The 27,503-nt window shown below is 36.9% G+C and overlaps 1 protein-coding gene and 1 long non-coding RNA gene across 2 annotated transcripts in view; one reads left to right on the forward strand and one right to left on the reverse strand.

Moving 5' to 3' along the window:
* Window positions 1-27,503, forward strand: part of LOC113613048 (uncharacterized) — a 58,447-nt gene that overhangs the window by 25,999 nt on the left and 4,945 nt on the right. Inside the window, exon 4 of the long non-coding RNA XR_003430067.1 lies at window positions 23,023-23,078. This is a non-coding gene — a long non-coding RNA (uncharacterized LOC113613048). The remainder of the gene's footprint in view (window positions 1-23,022; window positions 23,079-27,503) is intronic.
* Window positions 24,316-27,503, reverse strand: part of CNTN1 (contactin 1) — a 378,978-nt gene continuing 375,790 nt past the window's right edge. The window contains exon 23 of the mRNA XM_027093461.1: window positions 24,316-26,341. Within this exon, the coding sequence (XP_026949262.1) occupies window positions 26,265-26,341 (77 nt within the window). The 3' untranslated portion in view covers window positions 24,316-26,264. The remainder of the gene's footprint in view (window positions 26,342-27,503) is intronic.

A 27,503-nucleotide genomic window follows, 5' to 3' on the forward strand; every position in this document is an offset into this window, starting at 1 on the left:
TCTTTGGCCAGAATTTCATTGAAAATAGTTCTTAAATCCTTGGGACAGTACTGACTGATTGCTTTTGTTTTCGGGTCTTACCGTTCAAATGCAAATAGCAACTGTGATTCCTCCCCTACCGGTATGCAAAAGAAGGCATCTTTCAAGTCAGGTACTGTACAGTGGAGTACTCATAGTCTCCTGGAATGTTAGTGAACAACGTATATGGGTTGGGGACCATGGGATGAATATCCTGCAAGATCTCGTTAACGGCTTAGGTCCTGAACAAACCGGTATTCATTTGTGTGGGTTTTCTTTACCAGCAATATTGGGATATTGCATGGGCATCTGCGGGGTCTGATGAGATCATGTTCCAAAAATCGTGTCAGCACCGGTTGGATTCCTTGAGTTGCTTCCCTTTTTAATGGATAATGTTTCTTTCTGGGACATTTTACTCCATCCTGTAGGGTGATGGAAACTGGAGTGGCAAATCTGGCATGCCCAGGCACCCCATTGGCCCAGACAGCTGTACTCACTTTTTCTTTGATTTGCTCCAGAATCGGTTCCGTTTTATCTTCTTCCTCTTCCAGTGACTGGTGAAATCTCAGGGCACTTTCCGGCGTTATCTCTAGGCACAAAAGCCACTTTTCAGGTGGGAAAGTTATTTGAGCATTCGGTTTGCACAGCATATCCCTCCCTAATAGAGGAATGGGACAATCAGGCATGTACAGGCTTTTTGTCCCCAATCTGACATTCGAGTGGTTTCAGGAACAGACGGTTTTGCCCATTCCTGCCCTGAGACTCCTGCTACTGATATTGCATTTTTGCTCATGGAAGTCAGTTTGCAGTTGAGAACTGAGTGGGTGGCCCCAGTATCCACCAAAAACTCCATCATTTTGCTCCCCACTGCTGGTTGTACCCAAGGCTCCTCTTTTGCTATGTTAATGGGAGCTGTGGGAAACTGAGCTCCTTCATTCACAGTCACCATACTCTTCCTCAGAGCTTTCTTTACTTGAGACCCCAATTGTTTTGTTTTCCCCAAGCTTCTGGGTCTCTCTGTATTGTCTGTTCAGCTTTGGGCATTCCTTTTTCCAATACTCTTTTTCTTTACAATATGCACATTGACCTTGGTCTAATTTGTCCCTATCTTTATTTTCTTGCCTAGGCTCCTGTTTTTGTTCTTTGCCAGGAGTCTTTTCCCTTGTATTTAGAATTGTTTGATTTGTAAGTGCTTACTTTTTTTTAAAGCCAATTAAATAGAGCTCATTTACAAATTAACCTCGGCAATATTACCCAAAGACAAAGACACGTACTGAGACATACACATATATCCAGACAGACAGAGACCTCATAGTTTCCACTTGAGATTTAAAATGTCTCTGTGCCTCTTTTTTTTTTTTTTTTCTCCCTTGAAGTTCTACTAATTAACCCAAGGCTGAAGTCTCAGGCAACGTGGGCTGTGTTTGTAGCTCAAGGACATGATAAGAATTAACTTCAAGCTTTGTCCTAGGCATAGTTTTGTTTTCTCAGGGTCAGAATTTTGAAAAGTATTTTAACAAGATAGCTTTTTCTAATCGCACATGCAAAAAGAACTGGTTTTGCAATTTTAAAAAAGTTTTATTTTAACCAATTTTCTCTGGAGTTTAAAGAATATTGTGGCCATACTGTCAAAAATCATCTTTCTTTCTGTGGTCATGGTTTCATAGCTAAAATTTAAACCAGATAGTGTTCAAATTGACTCTGATAACAGGGGCAGACTGGCTGATAAAATGTTGTCCCAACAGGAATTTTCTCTCTTGGGAGGTGGGGTCTTAGTTTGATCTCAAGGAGTAAAGGAACTTGCAGAAGTGGGGGAAGCTTTGTTCCCCGCCCCCCGAGAGTTGGGAGAAGTTAGAAGGGGATCATTTAGAATGTGAGGAGAGTTTTTCTGATTGCTCAGGCTTTTGATTATAGGAGAAAGTCCTAGATATAAGGGAGCCTCAGTCCATTTTTCCAATCCTGTGGCAATAAAGATCTAATTGTAGGAGATCTATTTTCAGGCCATTTTTCTTTGTCATTAGATCATAGCTATAGGACGACCAGTCATTTAAAAATTTCCCCAAGGGTTCCCAGGTAGCGGTGCAACCTTAGAGGAAGCGCTTCCCGTTTTAGCTGGAGTTAGTACCAGATGTCTGCGCGCTGAAACCAAAGTAACCAAACCAAACCAAAACCTCGCCAGCAGGAAGTCACAAAGTAAAACAAACAGCAAAGAAATGCCCAGAAATCAAAAGCCAAATGGCAGAAATGCCCCCAAATGTGACTTCCAAGTCCTGCTAAGCCTGTGACGTTTGTCCAAAGTGGTGCCTTGTAAATGGAATTTCCAAGGTTGGAACCGAAGTTACCAAAATGGTCAAAGTAAAAAGATCTCGGGGTGCACCCCGGGGACTTACCAAAATGCTGGCGGGTGAGTCGTGAGGTACCAAATGCCCTCTTTCTGGTCCTCCAAGAGTTAATGCCTTCTCGGAGTAGAAGTCCGGGCCGATGTGGGGAAAGGGAAAAGAAGCTGTCCTCCAAGCAAAGAAAGCCTCAGCAGCTGCTAGTGCAACCTCTCCACCGTTCCCCGCCGCAGACTCGGAGTTCCGCAGCCGAGTAGGCAGGTCGGATGTGATCGAGGCATGGTCCTGCCGCAGGGAGGCCCTGCCTATCTGGCTTCAGAGAAATCCCTCAACCCTCTGCTCTCCCAAAGGAGGCTGGTGTGAAGAGAAATCTCCAAGCATCTATTCAAGCCGAGGGGCCCTGCGTGGCCACCTGCCCATTATCAGATCCCAGACGAGCCCCCCAAATTTTGTCGTTCCCGGTGCACGATGTTGAATAGAAATAGGGAGGAAGAGATTTGGAGGATGAGAAATAAGAGAGGCTTTTTATTTTCTTTGCCAGGCAAAGGGAAGATACAACAGGCTAGCACCTCAATAACTGTGCCCACCTCTCCTGGGGAATTACAGGGATTCTTATAGGGGGAGTTCGCAGTCCAAAGTGAGTGATAAGGATCAACATGGTGAAGGTCTAGCCTTCTTCTTCTTGCATTGTTTCAAAACAGTCACCGCTGGCGTCAGGCAACCCAGTAATTGGGTCTGGCAGCCTGGTAATTGGGTCTGTTAGTTTCTGGATTATCTGCCTGTGACTTCCTTTCTGAAGTGTAAACAGCTACAAGGGGTGATTTGCTACAAGAGATTACAGGGAGAGTAAATGCCAGGTGCAGGATGTAAATTACACAGAATTAGGGGTGACAGGTTAGCTTGGTGAAGGACTAATCTAGTTAGAGAAACTACAGATTAGTAACAGTTAAAATAAAACTAGTATTGATTAGGCCAGTTTATGTTTCTTCTCTAGCCTGTTCACTGTCCCCTTTACTTTTTTTGTTTTCAGGATAGGAAAAACTTCATTTCTATTTTTGTTGTAACACTGACAGTCTTAAAGCCAGTTCCCATTTCGTTGAGAAGTACATCATATCATTTATTGGGTATCTTCTTACTTTCTGGCATAACAAGTGTTCCAGGTTCATCTTTATCTACCCTGCCTTAGCCCTGGAATTAACCATTAGCCGGAAGAGCTCTGGTCCCTTTTAAGTTTGAATGGTAGTAGACACTAAAATCTGGGAGCTGAATATGCTGCTTGCAGTCATTGCTATTGAGGTGTCTTTGTCCTTTCAGCAGAGAGGTCTAAAAATATGTGCATGCATACACACTCACATACATCATATATATGATCATGTAGATAACCATACACATAAAGACATATTCATATATACACATACACAGGTAGATAAACATATATACATATTCATACATATGTATATATGTATTTATACACACACACGTATATATACATTATACACGTATTTTGGAAATCATGAATTTAAACTATTATCTGCAATTCCAATCCATCCCCATGGGGTTCTTTCTTGCCTTGCCCCATATCATATTTATATGTCCATTCTTTTAGGTGGGAGGGCATTTTTGTGTTTTGGTTTCATTTTTGGTTTCTAGCTGTATTCATTAAGATCAAAGAGTGCTTCTGAATAGTTCTAATTCATAGAACTTACTGTTTTTGAATGTGTGTGTCCTAATAACTGTCAATTTTTGTGACTATTCAAGTGTAGTTGAGAAAAAGATATATTATCTTTTACTGAGGTATAGTATTTGATATATATCCAAAAAATCTATAGTACTACATTGTGTAGAACTTTTATGTCTTTCTTTATTTTTTGGCCACTTGATCTGTCTTGTACTGAGGAGAATATGTTAAAGTCTCCTGTCATTAGTATGTTTCTATTTACTTCTCATTGCATCTCTTGTAGTTTCTGTTATATATAGGTAATTGCTGTGTTACTTGGTGCAAAACATCCATAACTCATATTTTCATTGTAGAATATCCATGGCTTTAATACTTTAATAAAATGGGTCCTTTTAGTCATTTGGCTAATGTTGGGTCATTTGGCTAATGTTTTTCCCTTGAATTCTACATTTTATAATTTCAAGATCTCCACTCCTGGAGGACCTTCAAGATGGTGGAGGAGTAAGACATGGAGATCACCTTCCTACCCACAAATACAACAAAAATACATCTACATGTGGAACAACTCCTACAGAACACCTACTGAACACTGGCAGAAGACCTCAGACTTCCCAAAAGCCGTGTGGTTGACAGGGTCATGGTGCTCTGGCTGGGTGTTAGGCCTGAACCTCTGATGTGGGAGAGCCACGTTCAGGACATTGGACTACAGGAGACACACCGGCCCCACATAGCAATCAGTGAGAGTTCTCCCAGAGATCTCTGTCTGAATGCTAAGACCCAGCTCCACTCAATGACCAGCAAGCTACAGTGCTGGACACACCATGCCAAATAACTAGCAAGACAGGAACACAACCCCTCTCATTAGCAGAGAGGCTGAAATCATAATAAGTTCAAAGACACCCCAAAACACACCACCGGAAGTGGCCTGCCCATCAGAAAGACAAGATCCAGCCTCCTGCACCAGAACACAGGCACCAGTCCCCTTCACCAGGAATTCTACACAACCCTCTGAACTAACCTTACCAACTGAGGGCACACATCCAAATCAACGGGAACTATGAACCAGCAGCCTGTGAAAAGGAGACCCCAAGCACACTAAGTTAAGCACAATGAGAAGACAGAGAAATACACAGGAGATGAAGGAACAAGGTAAAATCCACCAGACCAAACAAATGAAGAGGAAATAGGCAGTCTACCTGAAAAAGAATTCAGACTAATGGTAGTAAAGATGATCCAAAATCTTGGAAATAGAGTGGAAAAAATACAAGAAATGTTTAACAAGTAACTAGAAGAACTAAAGAGCAAACAAACAGTGATGAACAGCACAATAAATGAAATTAAAAATTCTCGAGAAGGAATCAATAGCAGAATAACTGAGGCAGAAGAACGGATAAGTGACCTTGCAGATAAAATAGTGGAAATAACTACTGCAGAGCAGAATAAAGAAAAAAGAATTAAAAGAAGTGAGGACAGTCTCAGAGAACTCTGGGACAACATTAAACACACCAACATTCAAATTATAGGGGTTCCAGAACAGGAAGAGAAAAAGAAAGGGACTGAGAAGATATTTGAACATATTATAGTTGAAAACTTCCCTAATATGGGAAAGGAAATAGTTAATCAAGTCCAGGAAGTGAAGAGAGTCCCATACAGGATAAATCCAAGGAGAAACATGCCAAGACACATATTAATCAAACTATCAAAAATTAAATACAAAGAAAAAAATATTAAAAGCAGCAAGGGAAAATCAACAAATAACATACAAGGAATCCCGATAAAGTTAACAGCTGATCTTACAGCAGAAACCCTGCAAGTCATAAGGGAATGGCAAGACATATTTAAAGTGATGAAAGGGAGAAACATACAGCCAAGATTACTCTACCCAGGAAGGATCTCATTCAGATTCAATGGAGAAATTAAAACCTTTACAGATGATCAAAAGCTAAGATAATTCAGCAGCACCAAACCAGCTTTACAACAAATGCTAAAGGAACTTCTCTAGGTAGGAAACACAAAAGAAGAAAAAAACCTACAATAACAAAACCAAAACAATTAAGAAAATGATAATAAGAACATACATATCGATAATTACCTTAAATGTAAATGGATTAAGTGCTCCAACCAAAAGACACAGACTGGCTGAATGGATGCAAAAACAAGACCTGTATATATGCTGTCTACAAGAGACCCACTTCAGACCTAGAGACACATACAGACTGAAAGTGAGGGGATGGAAAAAGATATTCCATGCAAATGGAAATCAAAAGAAAGCTGGAGCAGCAATTCTCATATCAGACAAAATAGATTTTAAAGTAAAGATGATTACAAGAGGCAAAGAAGGACATTACATAATGATCAAAGCATCAATCCAAGAAGAAGATATAACAATTGTAAATATTTATGCACTCAACATAGGAGCACCTCAATACATAAGGAAAATGCTAGCAGCCATAAAAGGGTTAATGAACAATAACACAATAATACTAGGGGACTTTAACACTTCACTTTCACCAATGGACAGATCATCCAAAATGAAAATAAAGTAAGAAACACAAGCTTTAAATGATATATTGAACAAGATGTACTTAGTTGATATTTACAGGACATTCCATCCAAAAACAACAGAATACACTTTCTTCTCAAGTGCTCATGGAACATTCTCCAGGATAGATCATGTCTTGGGTCACAAATCAAGCCTTTGTAAATTTAAGAAAATTGAAACATATCAAGTATTTTATCGGAACAAAGCTCTATGAGACTAGATATCAATTACAGGAAAAAATCTTAAGAAATACAAACAAATGGAAGCTAAAGAATACATTAGTAAATAACCAGTGATCACAGAAGAAATCAAAGAGGAAATCAAAAAATACCAAGAAACAAATGACAATGAAAACATGATGGCCTAAAACCTATGGGATGCAGCAAAAGCAGTTCTAAGAGGTTTATAAGAAATTTAAGTTTATTTAAGTTCTAAGAAGGTTATAGCAATAAAATCCTAACTTAAGAAACAAGAAACATCTCAAATAAACCATCTAACCTTACACCTAAAGCAAGGAGAGAAAGAACAAAAAAACCCAAAGTTAGCAGAAGGAAAGAAATCATAAAGATCAGATCAGATATAAATGAAAAAGAAATGAAGGAAATGATAGAAAAGATCAATAAAACTAAAAGCTGGTTCTTTGAGAAGATAAACAAAATTGACAAACCATTAGCCAGACTCATCTCAAAAAAAAGGGAGAAGACTCAAATCAACAGAATTAGAAATGAAAAAGGAGAAGTAACAACTGACACTGCAGAAATACAAAGGAACATGAGAGATTACTATAAGCAACTATATGCCAATAAAATGGACAACCTGAAGGAAATGGACAAATTCTTAGAAAAGCACAACCTTCCGTGACTGAACAAGGAAGAAATACAAAAACAAACAAACAAACAAACAAAAAATCAGGCCAGTCACAAGCACTGAAATTGAAACTGTGATTAACTTCTTCCAACACACAGAAGCCCAGGATCAGATGGCTTCATCAGCATATTCTATTGAACATTTAGGGAAGAGCTAACACCTAACCTTTGCAAACTCTTCCAAAGTATAACAGAGAGAGGAACACTCTCAAACTCATTCTACAAGGCCACCGTCACCCTGATACCAAAACAAGACAAAGATGTCACATATAAAGAAAACTACAGACCAATATCACTGATGAACATAGATGCAAAAATCCTCAACAAAATACTAGGAAACCAAATCCAACAGCACATTAAAAGGATCATACGCCATGATCAAATGGGGTTTATCCCAGGAATGCAAGGCTTCTTCAATATATGCAAATCAATCAATGTGATACACCATATTAACAAATTGAAGGATAAAAACCATATGATAATCTTAATAGATGCAAAAAAAGCTTTGGACAACATTCGACACCGATTTATGATAAAAACCCTCCAGATAGCAGGCAAAGAGGGAACTTACTTCAGCGTAATAAAGGCCATATATGACAAATCCACAGCCAACATAGTTCTCAATGGTAAAAGACTGAAACCATTTCCCCTAAGATCAGGAACAAGAAAAGGTTGCCCACTCTCACCATTATCATTTAACATAGTTTTGGAATTTTTAGCCAGAGCAATCAGAGAAGAAAAAGAAATAAAAGGAATCCAAATCGGAAAAGAAGAAGTAAAAATGTCACTTTTGCATATCACATGATACTATATATAGAGAATCCTAAAGATGCTACCAGAAAATTACACGAGCTAATTAATGAATTTAGTAAAGTAGCAGGATACAAAATTAATGCACAGAACTCTCTTGCATTCCTATACACTAATGATGAAAAATCTGAAAGAGAAATTAAGGAAACACTCCCATTTACCGTTGCAACACAAAGAATAAAATACCTAGGAATAAACCTACCTAAGGAGGCAAAAGACCTGTATGTAGAAAACTATGACAGTGATGAAAGAGATTAAAGATGATACAAACAGATGGAGTGATATACCATGTTCTTGGATTGCAAGAATCAACATTGTGAAAATTACTCTACTACCCAAAGCAATCTACAGATTCAATGCAGTCCCTATCAAATTACCAATGGCATTTTTCACAGAACTAGAACAAAAAATTGCACAATTTGTATGGCAACACAAAAGACCCCAAATAGCCAAAGCAATCTTGAGAAAGAAAAAAGGAGCTGGAGGAATAAGGCTCCCAGACTTCAGACTATATTACAAAGCTACAGTAATCAAGACAGTATGGTACTGGCACAAAAACAGAAATAGAGCTCAATGGATCAGGATAGAAAGCCCAGAGATAAACCCACACACATATGGTCACCTTATCTTCGATAAAGGAGGCAAGAATATAAAATGGAGAAAAAACAGTCTCTTCAATAAGTGGTGCTGGGAAAACTGGTTAACTAATGTAAAAGAATGAAATTAGAGCACTCCATAACACCATACACAAAAATAAACTCAAAGTGGATTAAAGACCTAAATGTAAGTCCAGTCACTATCAAACTCTTAGAGGAAAATATAGGTAGAACACTCTATGACATAAATCACAGCAAGATCCTTTTTGACCCACCTCCTAGAGAAATGGAAATAAAACCAAAAGTAAACAAATGGGACCTAATGAAACTTAAAAGCTTTTGCACAGCAAAGGAAACCATAAACAAGATGAAAAGACAACCCTCAGAATGAGAGAAAATATTTGCAAATGAAGCAACTGACAAAGGATTAATCTCCAAAACATAAAAGCAGCTCATGCAGCTCAATTAAAAAAAAAAAAAAAAAAAAAAAAATTCAAAAATGGGCAGAAGACCTAAATAGTCATTTCTCCAAAGAAGATACACAGATTGGCAACAAACACATGAAAGGATGCTGAACATCACTAATCATTAGAGAAATGAAAATCAAAACTACAATGAGGTATCACCTCACACCAGTCAGAATGGCCATCATCAAAAAACCTACAAACAATAAATGCTGGAGAGAGTTTGGAGAAAACGAACCTTCTTGCACTGTTGGTGGGAATGTAAATTGATATAGCCACTATGGCGAACAGTATGGAGGTTCCTTAAAAAACTACAAATAGAACTACCATATTACCCAGCAATCCCACTACTGGGCATATACCCTGAGAAAACCATAATTCAAAAAGAGTCATGTACCACAATGTTCATTGCAGCTCTATTTATAATAGCCAGGACGTGGAATCAACATAATTGTCCATCAACTGTTGAATAGATAAAGAAGATGTGACACATATATATAATGGAATATTACTCAGCCATAAAAAGAAATGAAACTGAGTTATTTGTAGTTAGGTGGATGGACCTAGAGTCTGTCATACAAAGTGAAGTAAGTCAGAAAGAGAAAAACAAATACCATATGCTAACACATATATATGGAATCTAAGAAAAAGAAAAAGTGGTTCTGAAGAACCTAGGGGCAGGAGAGGAATAAAGACGCAGATGTAGAGAAAGGACATGAGGACATGGGGAAGGGGAAGAGTAAGCTGGGAGCATGTGAGAGAGCAGCACTGACATATATAAACTACCAAATGTAGAATAGATAGCTAGTGGGAAGCAGCTGCATAGGACAGGGAGATTGGCTTGGTGCTTTGTGACCACCTAGAAGGGTGGGATAGGGAGGGTGGGAGAGAGACGCAAGAGCGAGGGTATATGGAGATATATGTATATGTATAAGTGATTTACTTTGTTATACATCAGAAACTAACACACCATTGTAAAGCAATTATACTCCAATAAAGATGTTAAAAAAATAACGTAAGTCATTAACTGTATAAGGCTCAAATTGCTTATGGGAATCTATTTATTGAAATTGTCACTCTTAGAAAAGAAGTATAAGTTGAAAGAACAGATGATTTTTCTTGTAAGCTGGATAATGTTCCCCAAAAATGTTAGATCTTTATCCCAGTAATCCAAATTTATACTTGTAAATGCTAATTTATACAGCAAAGACTTTGCAGATGTGATTAAGGATATTGAGATGTGAAGACTCTCCTGGATAATCAGAGTGACCCTACATGCAATCCCTTACAAGAGGGAGGTTGAAGGGCATTTGACTACATATAGAAGAGGAAAATTTGATGTGACTGTGGAGGCAGTGATTGGAATGATGTAGCTACAGGCCAAGAAATGCCAACAGCTACCCAAAACTGGGTAAGAAATGTACAGCAAGGAACGTGCTCTCCACTAGGGCCTCCAGAGGGAGTATGGCCCTGACAACACCTTGATTTTAGTTCAGTGATATTGATTTAGGATCACTGGCCTCGATAACTGTGAGAGAATACATTTAGATTATTTTATGCCACCAAGCTTGTGGTAATTTGTTGTAGCAGCCACAAGAATCTAATACAGTTATCAAAGGAGATGGCAATTATTTTCTAAGGAAATATCAATTTTGCCACCTAAGAGATTATACATTGGAAGTTATCTAATGAGCGATTATTATATGTGATCTACAATTGTATAATTCTTGGATGCCACTGGTTGTGGGAGAAAATAACAGAAATTCACTGTGAAAGTTTAAATAAGTCTATATTTACCTTTGCACACCTTTTGGATCAGCTTCCCAGAGATAATAACCAAAAATCTAACCAAATCCTACCAAATCTGGTAGACTCTTTAAACAAATAAAGAGAAAATATATTTAATTGCTTTAAAATAGTCTGCATTCAAGTGTGTCATGAGGTGCCCTTCAGCTCATGAGAAGCAAATGTTGTCTATTACTCACCTCTCCACCCTCCCTTGCTTTTATGGGTCTGCTTCTTTAAAGCCAGAACAGTCCAACCTCCAATCTTTTAAAATTTCTTTTCCAAATAGCAATTGCCAGATTTTCTGTGGTTTAGGTTTTTAAGTGGCTGCATATTTAAATAAAATATTGACATCATATAAGCCCCATAGGAACTTTCTAGAACACTAGGTTCTTTACAAGTATTATCAAATGACTCAGGTAAATGAAAGAATGAATGTTAAGATCTCCTTCTTGATAGCAGATTCTAAAGAATGCGCAGAAAACAAAAGCTGCTCAGGCACCCAATCTTAAGGTGAGCCTGTTTCAGTAGGTAGAGGCAGATGGGACAAGCTGGAGATCAAAGAGCTTCCTGTGACTATTCCAGACAACTGAAATCTGAGGCAACTCTTTGCTTTTGGTGTTGCCTACCCACGTGGCATTTTATGCTTCTCTAGAATGGCTACCGAAACTAAGCTTTTCTGAGTGCCAGACAACAGATTATGTCATGGAAAAAAAACGGAGATCTAACCATCTTGGTTTTATTTGCGTTGAAGAGGCTTCAATAGGAAAAACATTGTTACATTAATTAGAAGTTTTAAAAAAAGGAGTTGGGGGCAGAAAAGAAAGAAAAAAAATAAAACTAAAAAGCCAAAACAGATTCTTGGCAAAGAAATATTTTGGGAAGTTGGAAGGGTCACATTCTTTATTTGATCATTAATGAACGAAGATTTTGTATAGTTCTGTAGTGGCCTTGAGGCACCATTCCTCTGGTGAAAGAGAAATGATTACGCTAAATAAACAGGAAAAGAAATTCACTGTAGAGTCCTGGGGATAGGTTCTTTTCCTGGGGGTGGCAATAAAAAAGACCAAAATGATTTTTTTTCAAAGATTGAGACAGTAAAAACAGCATTATAAAAATATAGTGTATTTCTGCAATTGAAGCACAGAAGTAGCTTGTTTGTCAGTAGTTAAGATTTAGCACACAGGCTCTTAGGAGCAAGCACAATTTTAGGGTGTGATGTTAATACTCTTTATATGATACGTGTGAGATCCAATGGAATAATTATAGGGAGAAATAATTTATTTCTCTTTTTGTTTAATATTAATTTTGGAGAGGTTTACTATGCAGATTAAAGGAAATTTCTTTGGCTGTAGGCTTAATGATACAGAGGAGTTGAGCCCGTGATTATTTTTGCCAGCTTCCTCCTGCTATAGGGAACAAAACTTAAACCCACAGGAATCGTGAAGCTATCGCTCAATATAACTAGATCTGGGACTCAGATTTGTGGTTTAAGACTCCGGTAAATTATTTGTGTCAAAGAACTGTTGTATTTCCTAAGATTTTTCAAATGGTAAAATCCTTCCCAAACTGGACTGCTTGGAATATTGTATTTCATACCAAATTAACAATTTCTAAAGTATATAATCTGTCAGTTCTTAATAGAATTATTTAAAAAATAAACATTTCTGTTCAAATCAAAGGAAATCATGAACAAGCAGGATCAATGGCGTTTCATATGCCAAAAATGCCAATCATTAAATCTTTTCTGAAAGCTTGTTTGCTTCAGTTAGCAACATAAAAAATTATCTCTGAGGATTGAAACTGTTTATTTTAGAAGTCTACCTCTTTGCTTTTTTGAGTACTTTAATTCTATATCACCATGGCTGAATTGAATAGAATAATATACTGCATCTATAATATTTACTAATGTCACAAATTTTTTTAAGTATCCATATTATGCTTTACATTCTTCCTCAGATCCTTTTTAATCATCTTCTTCTCTCTCCTGTATTATGGTCACTTTGGTCCCTATTACCTAGTGCCTTCTAGTATCTTCTAAAAGTTTCATATCATCATTATAAATTCTTTACTTACAAATGCTTTATTTCCTAACCCCTTAACTCCAGCCAAAGACGATTGTCCTTCTTTTTCTTGAAGGTCTTTTCCTTCTCTACTTTAATTGTTTAAGTTAGAGTGTGAAAAGATCTGGTGTGCTATTCTTTACAAATATTGAATAATATTTGCATTTTAGCTCTTGCCTATCAAGACTTAATCCAGTGTTCCTCAAGCTGGGTCTAGTCAGAGAAATTGCTTTCCACAAATTCTGAGAGTTCTCAAGGAGAATGTAAAAGTTTTGATCATCTTTGGATGATAGCTTTAAAAATAATGTAAGCATGTTCTGGATCCTCTGAATGACTGCTGGATAGCTTAATATTGCCTACAATTTTAGCCCTGGAATTTGTATTTATAAGTCCATTGGTGCCAAGTGGTACTATTTTATTGTCTCTGGATAATAAGAAATAAAGAGATATGCACTTAATGGTAAATGATGAGCTTGCACTAAGTGATGCCCAAATATCAGCACTGCTTGCCAGAAATCTTTATTGTAATTAGCATTGAGAAATGGCCGAAGAAGTCAGTCATCTGGTACAGGGCTGCAAGCAGCAAATTAACTATGGCAAAACAACATCAATAACCATATTAAATCAATTATTAATTTCAATATTGCTTGCCTTGTACCTTTGTATATTTATTTATTTATTTATTTATGGCTGTGTTGGGTCTTCGTTGCTGCGTGCAGGCTTTCTCTAGTTGCGGCGAGCTGGGGCTACTCTTCGTTGCGGTGCGTGGGCTTCTCACCGCAGTGGCTTCTCTTGTTGCAGAGCACCGGCTCTAGGTGCACAGGCTTCAGTAGTTGTAGCATGCAGCCTCAGTAGCTGTGGCTCGCGGGCTCTAGAGCACAGACTCAGTAGTTGTGGCACACAGGCTTAGTTGCTTCACGGCATGTGGGATCTTCCCAGACCAGGGATCGAACCCGTGTCCCCTGCATTGGCAGGCAGATTCTTAACCACTGTGCTACTAGGGCAGTCCATTGTATAATTTTTAAATGTACTTTGGTGTGAGTTATGAGTACAGTAAATTTATAACTAATTTTATGCGGTATATATTTAGGTAACATTTTAATAATCATAATTTTAGTTAACATGGATAGCTGTGGTTGTTTGATTTTAGCTGTGCTTTTCTCAAGTTTAAGGGCCACAAAGCCAAAAGAATAAATAATACAGAAGTCTAAAATTCATTAGACAGATGTCCTTCTGGCAATTCTCAAATCATACAGTACCAGAAGCTGCCTTCCAATATTTGGCTTTGGAAATGGACAACATGTAAGCAGTCGATAAATGTTTCTAAGGACAGCAGATTAAATGAGAAAGGGAATGTTAACTTACTCTCTTTTAAAGTATCTGTATGACCATGTTCTCAAGAGAGATCTGAAAGCTCCTCATTGATAAACCACAAAAAAATTAGAGAAACTTTGGAACAATCTGATTTATCTCTGCTCACGTAAGCAAGTCTTTTCAGTCTCATGAAGATATTTCAGACTTTTTCTTTACTTCATCAGGTTATCATGCATTAAGCTGTCCTCCTCCAGATATTTATTATTTTTTTCTAGTCGTGGCTATGAACAGTATGAGCGTAATATAAATGCTATAATTATAAAAATTCAGTGCAAATATTTAAAAGTACTCAAAATCATATCTGAAGTCATTTGAAAGCATTGGTTATTTTTTAGGAAAAATAGCTAAACCTGAAACAAGTAAATAATTCTCAACATTTTTCATTTCTTCTACGTACCATATCCAATCAAATGATGAGTTCTCTTAATTTGGCTTATTAGACATCTCTAAATCCTGTCTACTTTCTTTATTTTCCTCCACAACAAAAGGATTTCAGGCCACCATCCTTTCTACCTGGATTATTGCTACTACTGGCCTCTAACTGGTTTCCCTCACTCCAGTACTGCTCATTTCCAAGCCACTGTCTACACTATAGTCTGAACTAGGCTTAAAAGGCAAACCTTATTATTTCACCCTCCAATGTGGTAAATTAAAGCCCAGTTTACCAGGACTCACAGGGCCCTCAGCCTTGATGCTCATACTCCAGCCATACAGTCCTTTCAACTTCTTAATCTCACCTAGCCACTCTCAGCTTGGTCCCTTCACAGTGACTTTCCCTTGTCAGGCACATTCTTCTCATCTCAGCGTTAACACTCTCTCCCAGCCTCCCCACGCCGCCACCCCACACACACCAGGTAGTACCTTAAACATTATCCTCTCTGAGAAGTTTTTCTTGATTCCTGGACTGCATGGCCAAGCCCACTCTACTCTGATAGCTTCTTGAATTCTCCCTATCATAGGACTTATTGTACTTGATTATAATTTCTTCTTCAATCATCTTTCTTGTTGATTGAGAATAATGTTTTATAACTCCTTTGTGGGAGATATATGTGAAGTCACATTTCCTAACAATGTTAATTTAAGACATAATTAGAAATGCAGACTTATGCACAATTAGGTTTATTGAATTTTTAACCAAATCTATTTTTTGAAACATACTATGCATATTGAAAAATGCATGAGTTCTAAGTGTAGAGATTAATGAATTTTCACACCGTGCAATTACCACCAAATCAGGAAAAGCCATCACCCAGAAGTCTCTTCATATTCCCTGCCAGTCACTACCTTTACCCATCTTCTCAAACGTAAGCAAATATCCTGACTTCTAATGAAACAGATCAGTTTTGAACACTTTAACCTTGAACTTTTTTTTTTTTAATTTTTATTTATTTATTTATGGCTGTGTTGGGTCTTCGTTTCTGTGTGAGGGCTTTCTCCAGTTGTGGCAAGCGGGGGTCACTCTTCATTGCAGTGCGCGGGCCTCTCACTATCGCAGCCTCTCTTGTTGCAGAGCACAGGCTCCAGACGCGCAGGCTCAGTAGTTGTGGCTCACGGGCCTACTTGCTCCGCAGCATGTGGGATCTTTCCAGACCAGGGCTCGAACCCGTGTCCCCTGCATTGGCAGGCAGATTCTCAATAACTGCGCCACCAGGGAAGCCCTTAACCTTGAACTTTTAAAACAGTACAGCATGTACTCTTTTGTGTCTAGCTTGAAAAACATGTGCATGTAAAATTCACTCTTATTGTGTGTAGCAGAATATTCATATTATTTACTGTATGATATTCTATTATATTAAAAATACCATAGTGAATTTATCTAAGCCACTATTGATGGGCATTTGGGTTGATTCCAAGTCTGAGTTATATGAGCAATGCTAACATTGGTACTTGCTAACTTGGTACACCTATGCACACATTTTTCTATCACACATACCCATGAGTGAAATTGCTTATTCACAGGATATGCAAATCTTCATCTTCAAGGTTTCTATAGACTGTTAAGATTTTTTATAGGCAGTTCACAGGAGAAGAATATATGCATCGTAATCATGCAAAGAGATGCTCAGGATATTTAGTAGTCAGGGAAATAAAAATTAAAGCTCTTCACACCTGGTTATACAGGCTAAACTTTGTATCTATATAACTTTAAGTTCAGATGGGAAAATGGAAGCCATCAGGTGCTGGAAGAAGAAAAATTGGAGCCACCATTTTAAACTGGTGTCACTTTCTTTTGTTTATTGCTATACCTTCAACCACAGGTATAAGACAATATAAGTTATATACTATAACTTAATAAACTTCCACACTGAATATATACCCCAGGAAAGTTCTCCCAGAGGTGCATAAAAAGGCATGTAAAAAGATGTTTGTTTTCAAATTGTTTTTAGTGAGGAGATTTTAAGAGAGAGTGGCAATGAAGGAATGAAATGTAATAAAGGCAGCTAGAGGAGTAAACTAAACTTACATAGAACAACATGGACAGATTAGAACAAATAATATTAATTGAAAGAACTGAGAAACAGAATAAAATATGCAGTGAAGTATAATTTATGTAAATAAAACCAAATATAACAATACTATTTATTGTTCATACAACAACATGTGTAAATAAAACAAAGAAGATGAACTGAAGTGACAGTGAATGCATGGCAGGATACGGAATTGGAGTTAAATGGAAAAAACATAATACAATATACAAATAAATACATAAATAAATAAATGATAAGTATGAGAGACATTGTGCTCAGGCAGTACTTAGTGTGTGCCACAAATTGCAGAATATTATTGATCATATCAACCTGATCCTGTGCTCCTGAGGTGTGAACATTTAGAAATAAAGTGTTACAGAAATAATACTCAGAGAAGGAGGTACTGGCTATTCCCTGAAAGTACAAGTGTAGATGAATCTCTTCCTCTTTGGTGATGGCCTGTTCCCCACCCAGATGTTTTCACAAACTCACACTTGTAAACACAACATTGTCAAAAGCTTATTATTCTCTTGTAATATTAGAATATTCAAATATTGCAATATTAGAATATTGTTCTCTTATAATATTAGAATATTAGAATATATGTAATTATCATTATTATTATATCAATCAAGTAATATGAAAATTATTTATAGAAATGCACTAAAACACTGAAAACTTAAAAATTTGTTTTTCATTCAATAATCCATTCAATATATATATATATATGTACTGAGTTCTTATTACATACAAGGTCTTATGCTACTCTATGAAGATGAAAAGAAACACACTTCAGCCTGGTAGAACACTTTGAGCTGTAATCTTTATGGTGGATGTAAATGTAGAGAGGCTATTTCCCTTGGCAGCCATGCTCATCTCAGCTCACCACTGCGATACTAGCCACCTAAGCTGGTGTCTTTCTTCTTCAGTGAACGAAACAAAACAAATTCAGCAACCTAACCTAAACATAGCTCTCATCTTTAACTCAAATTTGGTCCAGAAGCTGTAAGTATTCATAAGGGTTGTTAAATACCATATTTTATCATTTCTAGTACACCCAGTGATTTTTTCCATGTTAATATCTCTGAAAATGGAATGTATCTTGCAATTTATGGCACCTCTTAATTGCTGTCAGTCAGAAGACAATAATGACTTAGTTGTCACTGCCTGCGCATATGTGACTTTGGTCATAGCTGTTTATATTGGCATTACTTCAGTTGAGTTAGGAGTATTTTGGGGATAACACATGTTGAGTTTAATTGCTTTTTAAATGTCTTATGATTCATCATTAAAACCAAAAATATTTTATGTACAGAAATTTATGGAAATAGAGCACCTGGACATATAGGGATAACATTTTTTATTCCTGTTGGCCAGATCAGACAATTTCATTTGCTTAAAATTCTTCTCAGCAAGAGTCTTTATTTTATTCTATGTATAACATACTACCCCCAAAACTTAGTGGCCTGAAACATCAAATATTTGTTATCTCATGCAGTTTCTGAGGGTCATGAACCTGGGAGCATTTCTGTTGGGTAGCTCTTGCTCAGTGTCTTTCAAAGACTGCAATTACGCTTTTAGCCAAGGCTGTAGTCATGTGAAAGCTTGACTGGGACTGGAATGTGCTTGCAAGATGGCTCACTCACATGGCTGTTGGTAGGGACCTCAGTTTCTCACTGTGTGGGCATCTTCATAGGGCTGCCTGAATGCTTCCACAACATGGCAGTTAGCATTTCCCAGAACAACTGATCTGAGAAGGAGAGACAGACAGACAGACAGACAGACCAAAATGGAAACCATGGAAACCACATTGGCTTTTTATGACCTAGTTTCCAAAGTCCTGCACTGTCACTTCTGCTTTATTCTGTTCACTAGAAATGAGTCATTAAGTCCAGCACAACCTAAGAGGAGAATTAGTTTCTACCTCCTGAAGGGAGAACTATCAAAGAATTTATGGACATATTTTTTGAATGTCTCTAATAACTGTCCATTAATGCCTGATAAGATTGAGAAAGTACTGGCAGAATGAGCATCAGAAGCTTGAAATAAATACTGAAGCATTCTTTTAAGAAATGATGCATATATCAATACCACCAAAGAATAGTATTTTGTGGCAAAACACAAATATCATTTACTGAGTTTAAGATTGATTTAGAAGAGTCATATTCTGAACATGGAAATATTTAGGATTATATTACACAATTGATTTTGTACATAGTTTCCTTCTTGTCTATGCATAAGAATCACAAGTCATAAAATTTTTGTGTAAATATTTCCATAAATATAAAATAAAATTCTACATGATAAACAAATGTTGTATTATAATTTAATTAAGAGTATTTTTTCTTTCTTAATAGTAGAATTAATGGCCTTTTAGATCCAATGGGATTTGGTAAATGTCTGTGGTAGACTGCATCGTTTGGCTCCAATTCGTCAGTATTCCCTATATCCACACCCTTTGCTGGTAACTATAATGTGCCCACCCATATACGTGAATGACCTGCCCTTCTCCTTGGCTCTGGGTTTTATAATGTGACTTGATTTGGTTAATAGGATATTAGCAGTCATGAGGCAAGCGAAGGCTTGAAAGTATACCTGCACGTTTCCATTTGCTTCCTTGTACCTCTGCCACTGTCATGACAACATGCCAGAATTAGCCTGTTGGAAGATGAGAGAAAAATGGAGCAGATCCAAGTTGCCCTAAAGGTCGCAACTAAAGGCAGCCTCTAACATTTGACAGTCAGACTGCTCTCAAGCGAGTGAGAAAGCCCAGTTCACATTAGCAAAGCCACATTTCTGATCTACTGCTGACCTTGATGTGTGAGCAATTAATGTTTATTTTTACATGTCACTGAGGTTTTGTGGTTGTGTTTCTGCAGCATTATTGTGGTGATAAATAACTAATATAGTTCACTTAAAATGGTGTATGTGTTTTCACCACTTTAATATGGTATGCCTCTTCCCATTGATTAATTGGCATGATAATCTATGTGGATAAGATTTTCCACTGAAGTTCTGAAGTCCCTTGAAAACTTGTACTATGTCTGGATATACACATCATTCTTTCTTAGAAATAATGAAAAAAGTGTAGACAGAACTGTTTGACAGTGGTTTCCCCTCACCCCTCATCATTGAAAATGTTATACATTTAAATGTAGTAAAAGGAAGATTTCAGAGCCAACAGACCCTTTTCCTTATTCTTTTACTTTCTGCTATTGCATTCAGTTCAACTAAATCAGCTCTACCTGACCAAGGATAGGTGACTTTGAGTTGACTGTGAATGCTAAGCTCTGTTCTAGATATAAACAGACAGCTATGCAATCACCTGAATTAAGATTTTTAGAAGCCCTAAATGCTAATTTGCATATATCTGGTGAAAAGTCATGGGGTGGGAGAGGAAATTTAAGATTTTGGGGGAATATATTAATACTATATGCCAGGCATTTTAACTCTATCATCTTTTTAACTCATAGAATTTTAGGAAGAATAAGTGGAGTAGAGAATGTTTTTGTCTGTCCAATACCCTCCTTCTGTTATTAGCACCTGATATTTATTTTAGGGGAATCATCCCTTTCCACTCCATGTGGCCCTGGTGGAATTTCTATTACAGTGCTCTTGCCACCTTCCAATTATTCAGAAGGACAGGCAGGAGGCCAATGATGGCCCCTGATGGCCAACCTCCCGGGCATAATATGAGTCTTTAATGAGATTTGGTATCTGTATTAGGTCAGAAAAAGAGTCCCTATTTCTTTGGGACCACCAGCCAGCAGAATGTAGGCTTGGAACGGTCAGCACCCGTGATTCCTGTCACAAGGAGATAGCCTGCCTAAAAATGAAACGTGTGCACAGAGAGAACTAGAATCAGTGGATGGAGAGACAGTCTGCTGAGAACATTACTTAAGCCTTTAAACCCTGCCCTTATATCTCGCAGATGGCATTATTTGAGCCAATAAATTCCTTGTTTTTCTTAAGCTTATTTGAGTTGAGTATCTGTCCTTTGCAACTGAAAGGATTCTGAATGATTGAAAAGTGTTATCCTCACTTTATGGGAAAGGAAATTATCTTCCAAATGTCACATTACTTGCCCAAGGTCTCACAAGGTATCTCACAAGGTAATAACAGAGTTAGAACATGATCACAGATTTGTCCAATGCCCATGATCTTTGCATAACTGCATTTTAAAAGTTTTTAAAATGTATATGCAGTAAAACTCACCCTTTTGTTGTACAGTTGTATGAGTTTTGACCAATAGATTTGCATCACTGCCACCAGTTTTGCACCCCCAAGACTTCCTCATGCTGTCCCTTTGTAGTCAAACCCTCCTTTTTTTTTTTTTTTTTTTTTTTTTGCGGTACGCGGGCCTCTCACTGTTGTGGCCTCTCCCGTTGCGGAGCACAGGCTCTGAACACGCAGGCTCAGCAGCCATGGCTCACGGGCCCAGCCACTCTGCGGCATGTGGGATCTTCCCGGATCGGGGCACGAACCCGCGTCCCCTGCATCAGCAGGCGGACTCTCAACCACTGCGCCACCAGGGAAGCCCCCTCCTCCTACTCTTAATGCTTGATAACCACTGACTTGTTCTCTGTCCCTAGAGTTTTGTCTTTTCCAGAATGTCATATAAATGGAATCACACAGCCTTTCAAATCTGGCTTCTTTTCATTTAGCCTAATGCATTTGAAATCCATCCATACTGTTGTATGTTATCAACATAAATGTTTTATGAAAGCATGCTTAGAGCAGCTTTTCAATCATATCCTCATTAGTGTGAGTGGGGCATATACAGGTTTTAAAATGATGAAAAGAATGTATACTGGGTTGAATAATATTCTACCAAGATTTATATCCAGCTGGAATCTATTTGGAAATAAGATCTTTGCAGATGTAATCAAGTTAAGATGATGTCAGACTGGATTAGGGTGGGCCCTAATCCAATGACTCGTGCTCTTATGAGAAGAGAGAAATTTAGACACAGAGATACAAAGGGAGAATGTCACATGACAATAGAAGCAGAGATTGGAGACATGCAGCTGCAAACCAAGAAACACCAAGAATTGCCTGCAACCACAAGAAGCTACAAGAGAAGCATGGAACAGACAGACTGTCCCTCAGAGAACCAACCTTGCTGACACCTTGATTTCTGACTTCCAGCTTCCAGAACTGTAAGAGATAGATTTCTGTTATTGGAAGCACTCAGTTTGTGGTTATTTGTTGTGGCAGCCTTACGAAACTAATACAAGAAGGTATGAAGGTATAGGGGATTGCTTTTAGGGCAGCTTCCATCAAGCAAAAGAGCCCGACTGAGGAGATAGGATAGATGAAGACCAAGTTCTTTCACTTTACAGTTTTGCCTTAGGATGAGCCTGACTGAATTCTAGAGCCAAACTGTAATAGCATCACGGGTACTGGTATATTTCCCCAAGCATCAAATCTATTACTAGTAACTGAAAGTGAAACCTGTTTTTAAAATATGATAAACAATGTACAAACCTAATTTTGGCCTCCTCATCAACTAATTTTGAAGTCAACTCATTCAAAACCGCCATGTTTCCATTGTGAAGGAAAAAAAAATATTCAAGCTGGGGAGGGGGCACCTTTCATCAATCTTTTTATTAAGCATCTCCAGAAGATTATAGACTCAGGAAATTAGGTATTAAAATTTAATTAACTTTCCAAGTTACTTGAAGAAAAAAGAAAGAAAAAAGTAAAATCCACATTCCTCTAGAGAAAAAAATCTTCTGAAGTGCATTTCAGTCTGCTGCTTGGATTTTAGACACAAACAAATTAGAGGATATTTTTAATAGACAGAAGGTATATAGCCTTTTGATACTTAAGACATAGAAGCAAAAGAGAGCAAATGAACAAATTAGCATTTTAGACAAACCAAGAGAATGGATTTTTTTCTAAGAGATATTTAAATTATGTATCCATGATGTTAATATTGTTGATTAAGTTTGAAACATCAGTTAATCTACCTTGTAATAATGATGAAAATCTGTGATTCTCAAACCTGGCTCCTTTTCAGACACTCCTGAACAACCTAGAAAGATCCCTATGTCTCACTGCCCAGATTCTGGTTTGGTAAGTCTGAACTAACACCTAAGGAATCTATTTATTTTTTCAAATTCTCCAGGTCATCCTGATGGACGACCAGGTTTGAGAACAACTAACATAGAAAATGCTCTCACAGAAAGAAGCTTTGATCTCCCAAAGCCTGGGGAATTAGAGATGGGGTCAATCCAAGGTCAAATACCAAAAGCAAAATATTAGAATGGAAGTAATATAATCCTTAAGGTCAAGAAACAGAGGCAGGGTCTAAAAGGGAAACCAGGATGCAGGGTGGAAGCAAGCTTCATGAAACAGGAAAGGAGGTCAGAATGCCAATGAGAAATCACAATCAGAACACAGGGGAGGATTGTAAGCCAGAAACACAGGAAGCTCTGGCATTTAGAATTTGGGGCTCAGTCTGGCTCAGGACTCAGAGAAAGCTTTACCTGAACCAGATTCCTGTCTGTAGAGTTATGCTTTTATGTAAATTCCTCTATTAAGAGTATCAGTTCATTCAGGGTTTATCTAGTCTCTTATTTTTTCAGCATCTAGCAGCTTGCTTTAGTGTCCAGCATTAGACTGAGTGATATGCATTGACCTCTCCATAAACTGAAGTTATCTCCCAGGCGAGAGTATTTCACTGTAATAATGCCTGTGTGTGTCTATGTGTGTAGCTCTATGTTTTTTTGTATATTTTTTGTAGAATGCTTCAAACATTGAACTGTTGTTTAACATGTAATATTTTTTTCCCATGCTATTAAACTTTTAATGAAAACCCTTTAAAAACGAATTTTCAACTTCAGGTAAATTGAAAGGACAATTGTTATTTCTTGGGTAACAGTAAGACATTTATTTCTTTATAATTTGTTTTCATTCATAAAAAGGACAAAGCACAGTCCTATACTACTCCATTGAAAAAATGATAAAAAATAACTAAAAAAATCAATTCAATATTTATCAGTATCAAATAAAACTACTATCACCTTTCCTTGAAATACAAAGAAACAACATATGTATCTATATCTATATAAAGTTTAATTAAGAATCTTGCGTCTTAAAGCAGATGATACATTAGTTAGTTTGACAACAGTTTAAAACTGATGGTCCCAGTCAAATTTGTACACTTGTATGAGGAAATGAAAGGCTTGAGTTATCAGTGTATGAGAGATTTTAATCTACCTTATCTCTGCCACAAAGTTAAAATTAAACAAACAACCTCCAAAGTCTGTTTTCTTCTTACCTTTCAGAACCATTTCATGCAAAACCAGTTTTGCTCTTTATTACCATACATTAGAAAATAAAAGGCAAGCATGCATTTGGCAAAAGATTTAGTTGTTGACTATATAAAAATGCCCAACATGGGTCACATTGCAAAAGGAAAACCCCAAAGTGTAACAATGAAGACACAAACATGTGTACAGAAGGCTCACAGAGTATTCGTTTCCCTAAAGTATGAAGAGATTTTTTTTCAAATAATTAAATATTTTATGAAATCTGGTAACGATCTCAAGACTGTTGACATACTTCCACTGGAGAATCATCCCTTTCACTTATTTTTAAAAAGTTTCATTTTATAACAAAGAGTTAAATGTAAACTAATGAAATATTTATTGGTATTTTCATAATGAAAACTCTAAACATTTATACATAGATATATAGTACAAAAATTATACAAATTAAAGAAAGGGGGGTAAAATAGTAATAGATCTATTTTGCTTCCTGTAAATATTTTTTTTTATGAACCTATAAGGTATCCTTTCTAAAAAGATAAATTCTATCTCTAATTAGCTAGCAAGGTTGTGCTAATAAAATAGGATTATACCTCTTGAAGCATCAGACATTGCACTATTTCATAAGCCAGCTAATCCTTTATTACTTGATTTCTTTCACATCCATACTCAAACACATTTCCGTGCACACCATGGAGAATGAAGAAATGTGCATCTTCCTTTTCACAACTTATAAAAACCTAAAGCACCAACACTTGGGAGACCACTGGACAGACACGTTATTTGTCTCCTCCTGGCCTTCCAGTTTTGCATACTCTTCAAAGTACCATTAGCAACATCTTGATTTGGTATTCATAGCCAGTTTTCGGTATTGCATTGAAGCAGGAAATGAGTTTAAAACTAAATTAAAAAAAAATAGGGAATACTGTAGTTTTTCCGAGCTACAGGTGATTTCTTGATTCCATACCTTTAATAAAGAGAGGTTTTACTTAGAAGCACAAAAACAAAGTCACTAGAATATTAGATAATTCTGATATTCACTTAACTGTCATTTATTCCTAGCTGTGTAAAGACTGTCACATCTCAATTAAAAAATGGAAGCACTCTACTTCTCAAAATTCATCAGTTCACGTATGAATAAATACAGCAACATGATGATATTCTAACACAAGAGCTGTGATTTTTTGAGGTTTGAAATTGATGATAAGAAAAACATAAAATAATGTCAGAGTAGAATACAAAAGTAAAAAAAAAACTTTATGTAGTATATTAATTTTATTATTAAAAAACTAACTTAAAAGTATTACTGATTCTGAAGACCAAATATTTAGAAAATTACTTACTTCCAAAACAAGAATACTGAAAGTAAGTTCTAGAATTTGGTTTTCAATATTCAAAATCATCCAACTCATTCAGTAGAATGTTTTGGTATTGGAAATTATGTTAAATGCTTTAGTTATACTTTTTTCTTAAAGAAAACTCAAAATGCCATGAGTGATAGGGGCCATTCAAAAATATGCAGGACCCAAAACAGAGAGGATAGTACAAGAGACTGTATTACTCTTACATTTACCACATACGATCAACGTTTCAACCTCTATTATATTTCACAACTTGTTATTAAATTTAAAGCACCTGTGTATGGTGATTTTTACTTTCACTCTACAGCCTATGGTATTGAATTGAACACTGTAAATTGTCCCATTGGATTAAATCATGCAACTGTCACAGAATTAGGTTAAGTGGTTTATAAGGCATATTGGAACGAGTTAAAAATCATTTTATATCCATTTAAAAGTTTATTCTTTTGGATGAAGGGGTTCCTGAATGCCTCAGTCATAACATATGCTGTAAATCAGTTGGATAGTTTGTTAAAGTATAATTTATTTGGCTTAGGATGGAGTTGCAGGACTTGGAAGGAATTGTAGTCATCACAGAGATGGAGGGTGTCCTCTGAGCTGGGCTGGGAGCAGCAGTTGTCATGCCACATTCAGAATTCCAAGTACACAAGGATGCCAAGGACAGGAAGCAGGAAGCCAAGAAGACATGGTGATAGGATGGATGCATCTATAATGTAAACCAAAAAAGTGCATATTATTTCATTGATAACAGTCACTGTTGCTCATTTACCCTGCTATGGGTATTATGTAACCATGAAACTCAAGTGGTTCCTTTAAAAAAATACTAGCTTCACTTAGTCTTAAGTGACTTAAGAAAAACAAAAATGTTTGATCAAGGATTTTGTGTGTGAGACTGTGTGGACTGTTTATACCAAAAGTTCATATAAATCATTTAAGATAATAAGATCACAAATGTTTCTGTTTTTCCTGTGATCCAGCAGTCCCAAACTCCTACCAGAAGGCACTAGGTCAGGAAACATGTATAAATAAGTGAAAAATCGCAAGTAAGCTGTGAAAAAATAAGATAAAGAGATGCAGAAAAAATGCTAATAATGTTACATGGGGCAATGACATCATAGGTATACTGGAAGGTCCTACATGATTTCATATCCTAATGGTTTTAAAACATTTAGGGGCTTATACGCAATGATTTTAGAAATGTATTTTTGATAATAATAAATAACCTATTCAAATTTTTATCTAAAGAACAATTGCCCTGAGAGATGTTATGTAAATGAAGAATAAAAATGATGTAATATTCTACAGACTTAAATTACGTCTTGAATGCCACCTAGAAGGGCTCTTCCTGTGGTCAGATAAGTTTATGGGTCCAAGTCCAGCTTCACTGGAATTCTTGAGAAAGGGCTGAAAAGTGGGACCAAGAAGGTACAGTCTTCCTTTCAACTCTCCACAATTATTAGGTGCTCTCTTCAATGAGCAAAAAATACAGTCAACAGCTTGTAAATATAATAGATTTGTGTCCATTTTTGGAAGTTTATTCTCTAAATTGAAACTTTAAATCATTGTTATCTACTATATCAACAGTTGCCTAAATAGACCTTTCTTTGGAATATTCCTCTTAAGTTTAGGAAGACTCAAGGCCATTTCTCTCGAATTTGGTCATTGAAAGCACAGTCATACTCCCTGTAAGGCGGAAGATGATTGTGTCTACCTGCATTCCACTATTGCCCTGTTAGCAGCATTCAGTACTGCATGGAAAATATAAGAGAGAAAACATTATCAGACACTGATAAAGGGGTTCTTAGAAATGAGCAGGACAGCGAAGGTAAAAGTGAGGGCAGAACAGCAAGCATTATATAAACAGCCCT

The sequence above is a fragment of the Aethalodelphis obliquidens genome, unplaced genomic scaffold (genome assembly GCF_003676395.1).
Source record: "Aethalodelphis obliquidens isolate GAN/ISIS:26980383/991018 unplaced genomic scaffold, ASM367639v1 scaffold84, whole genome shotgun sequence".
NCBI lineage: Eukaryota > Metazoa > Chordata > Mammalia > Artiodactyla > Delphinidae > Aethalodelphis > Aethalodelphis obliquidens.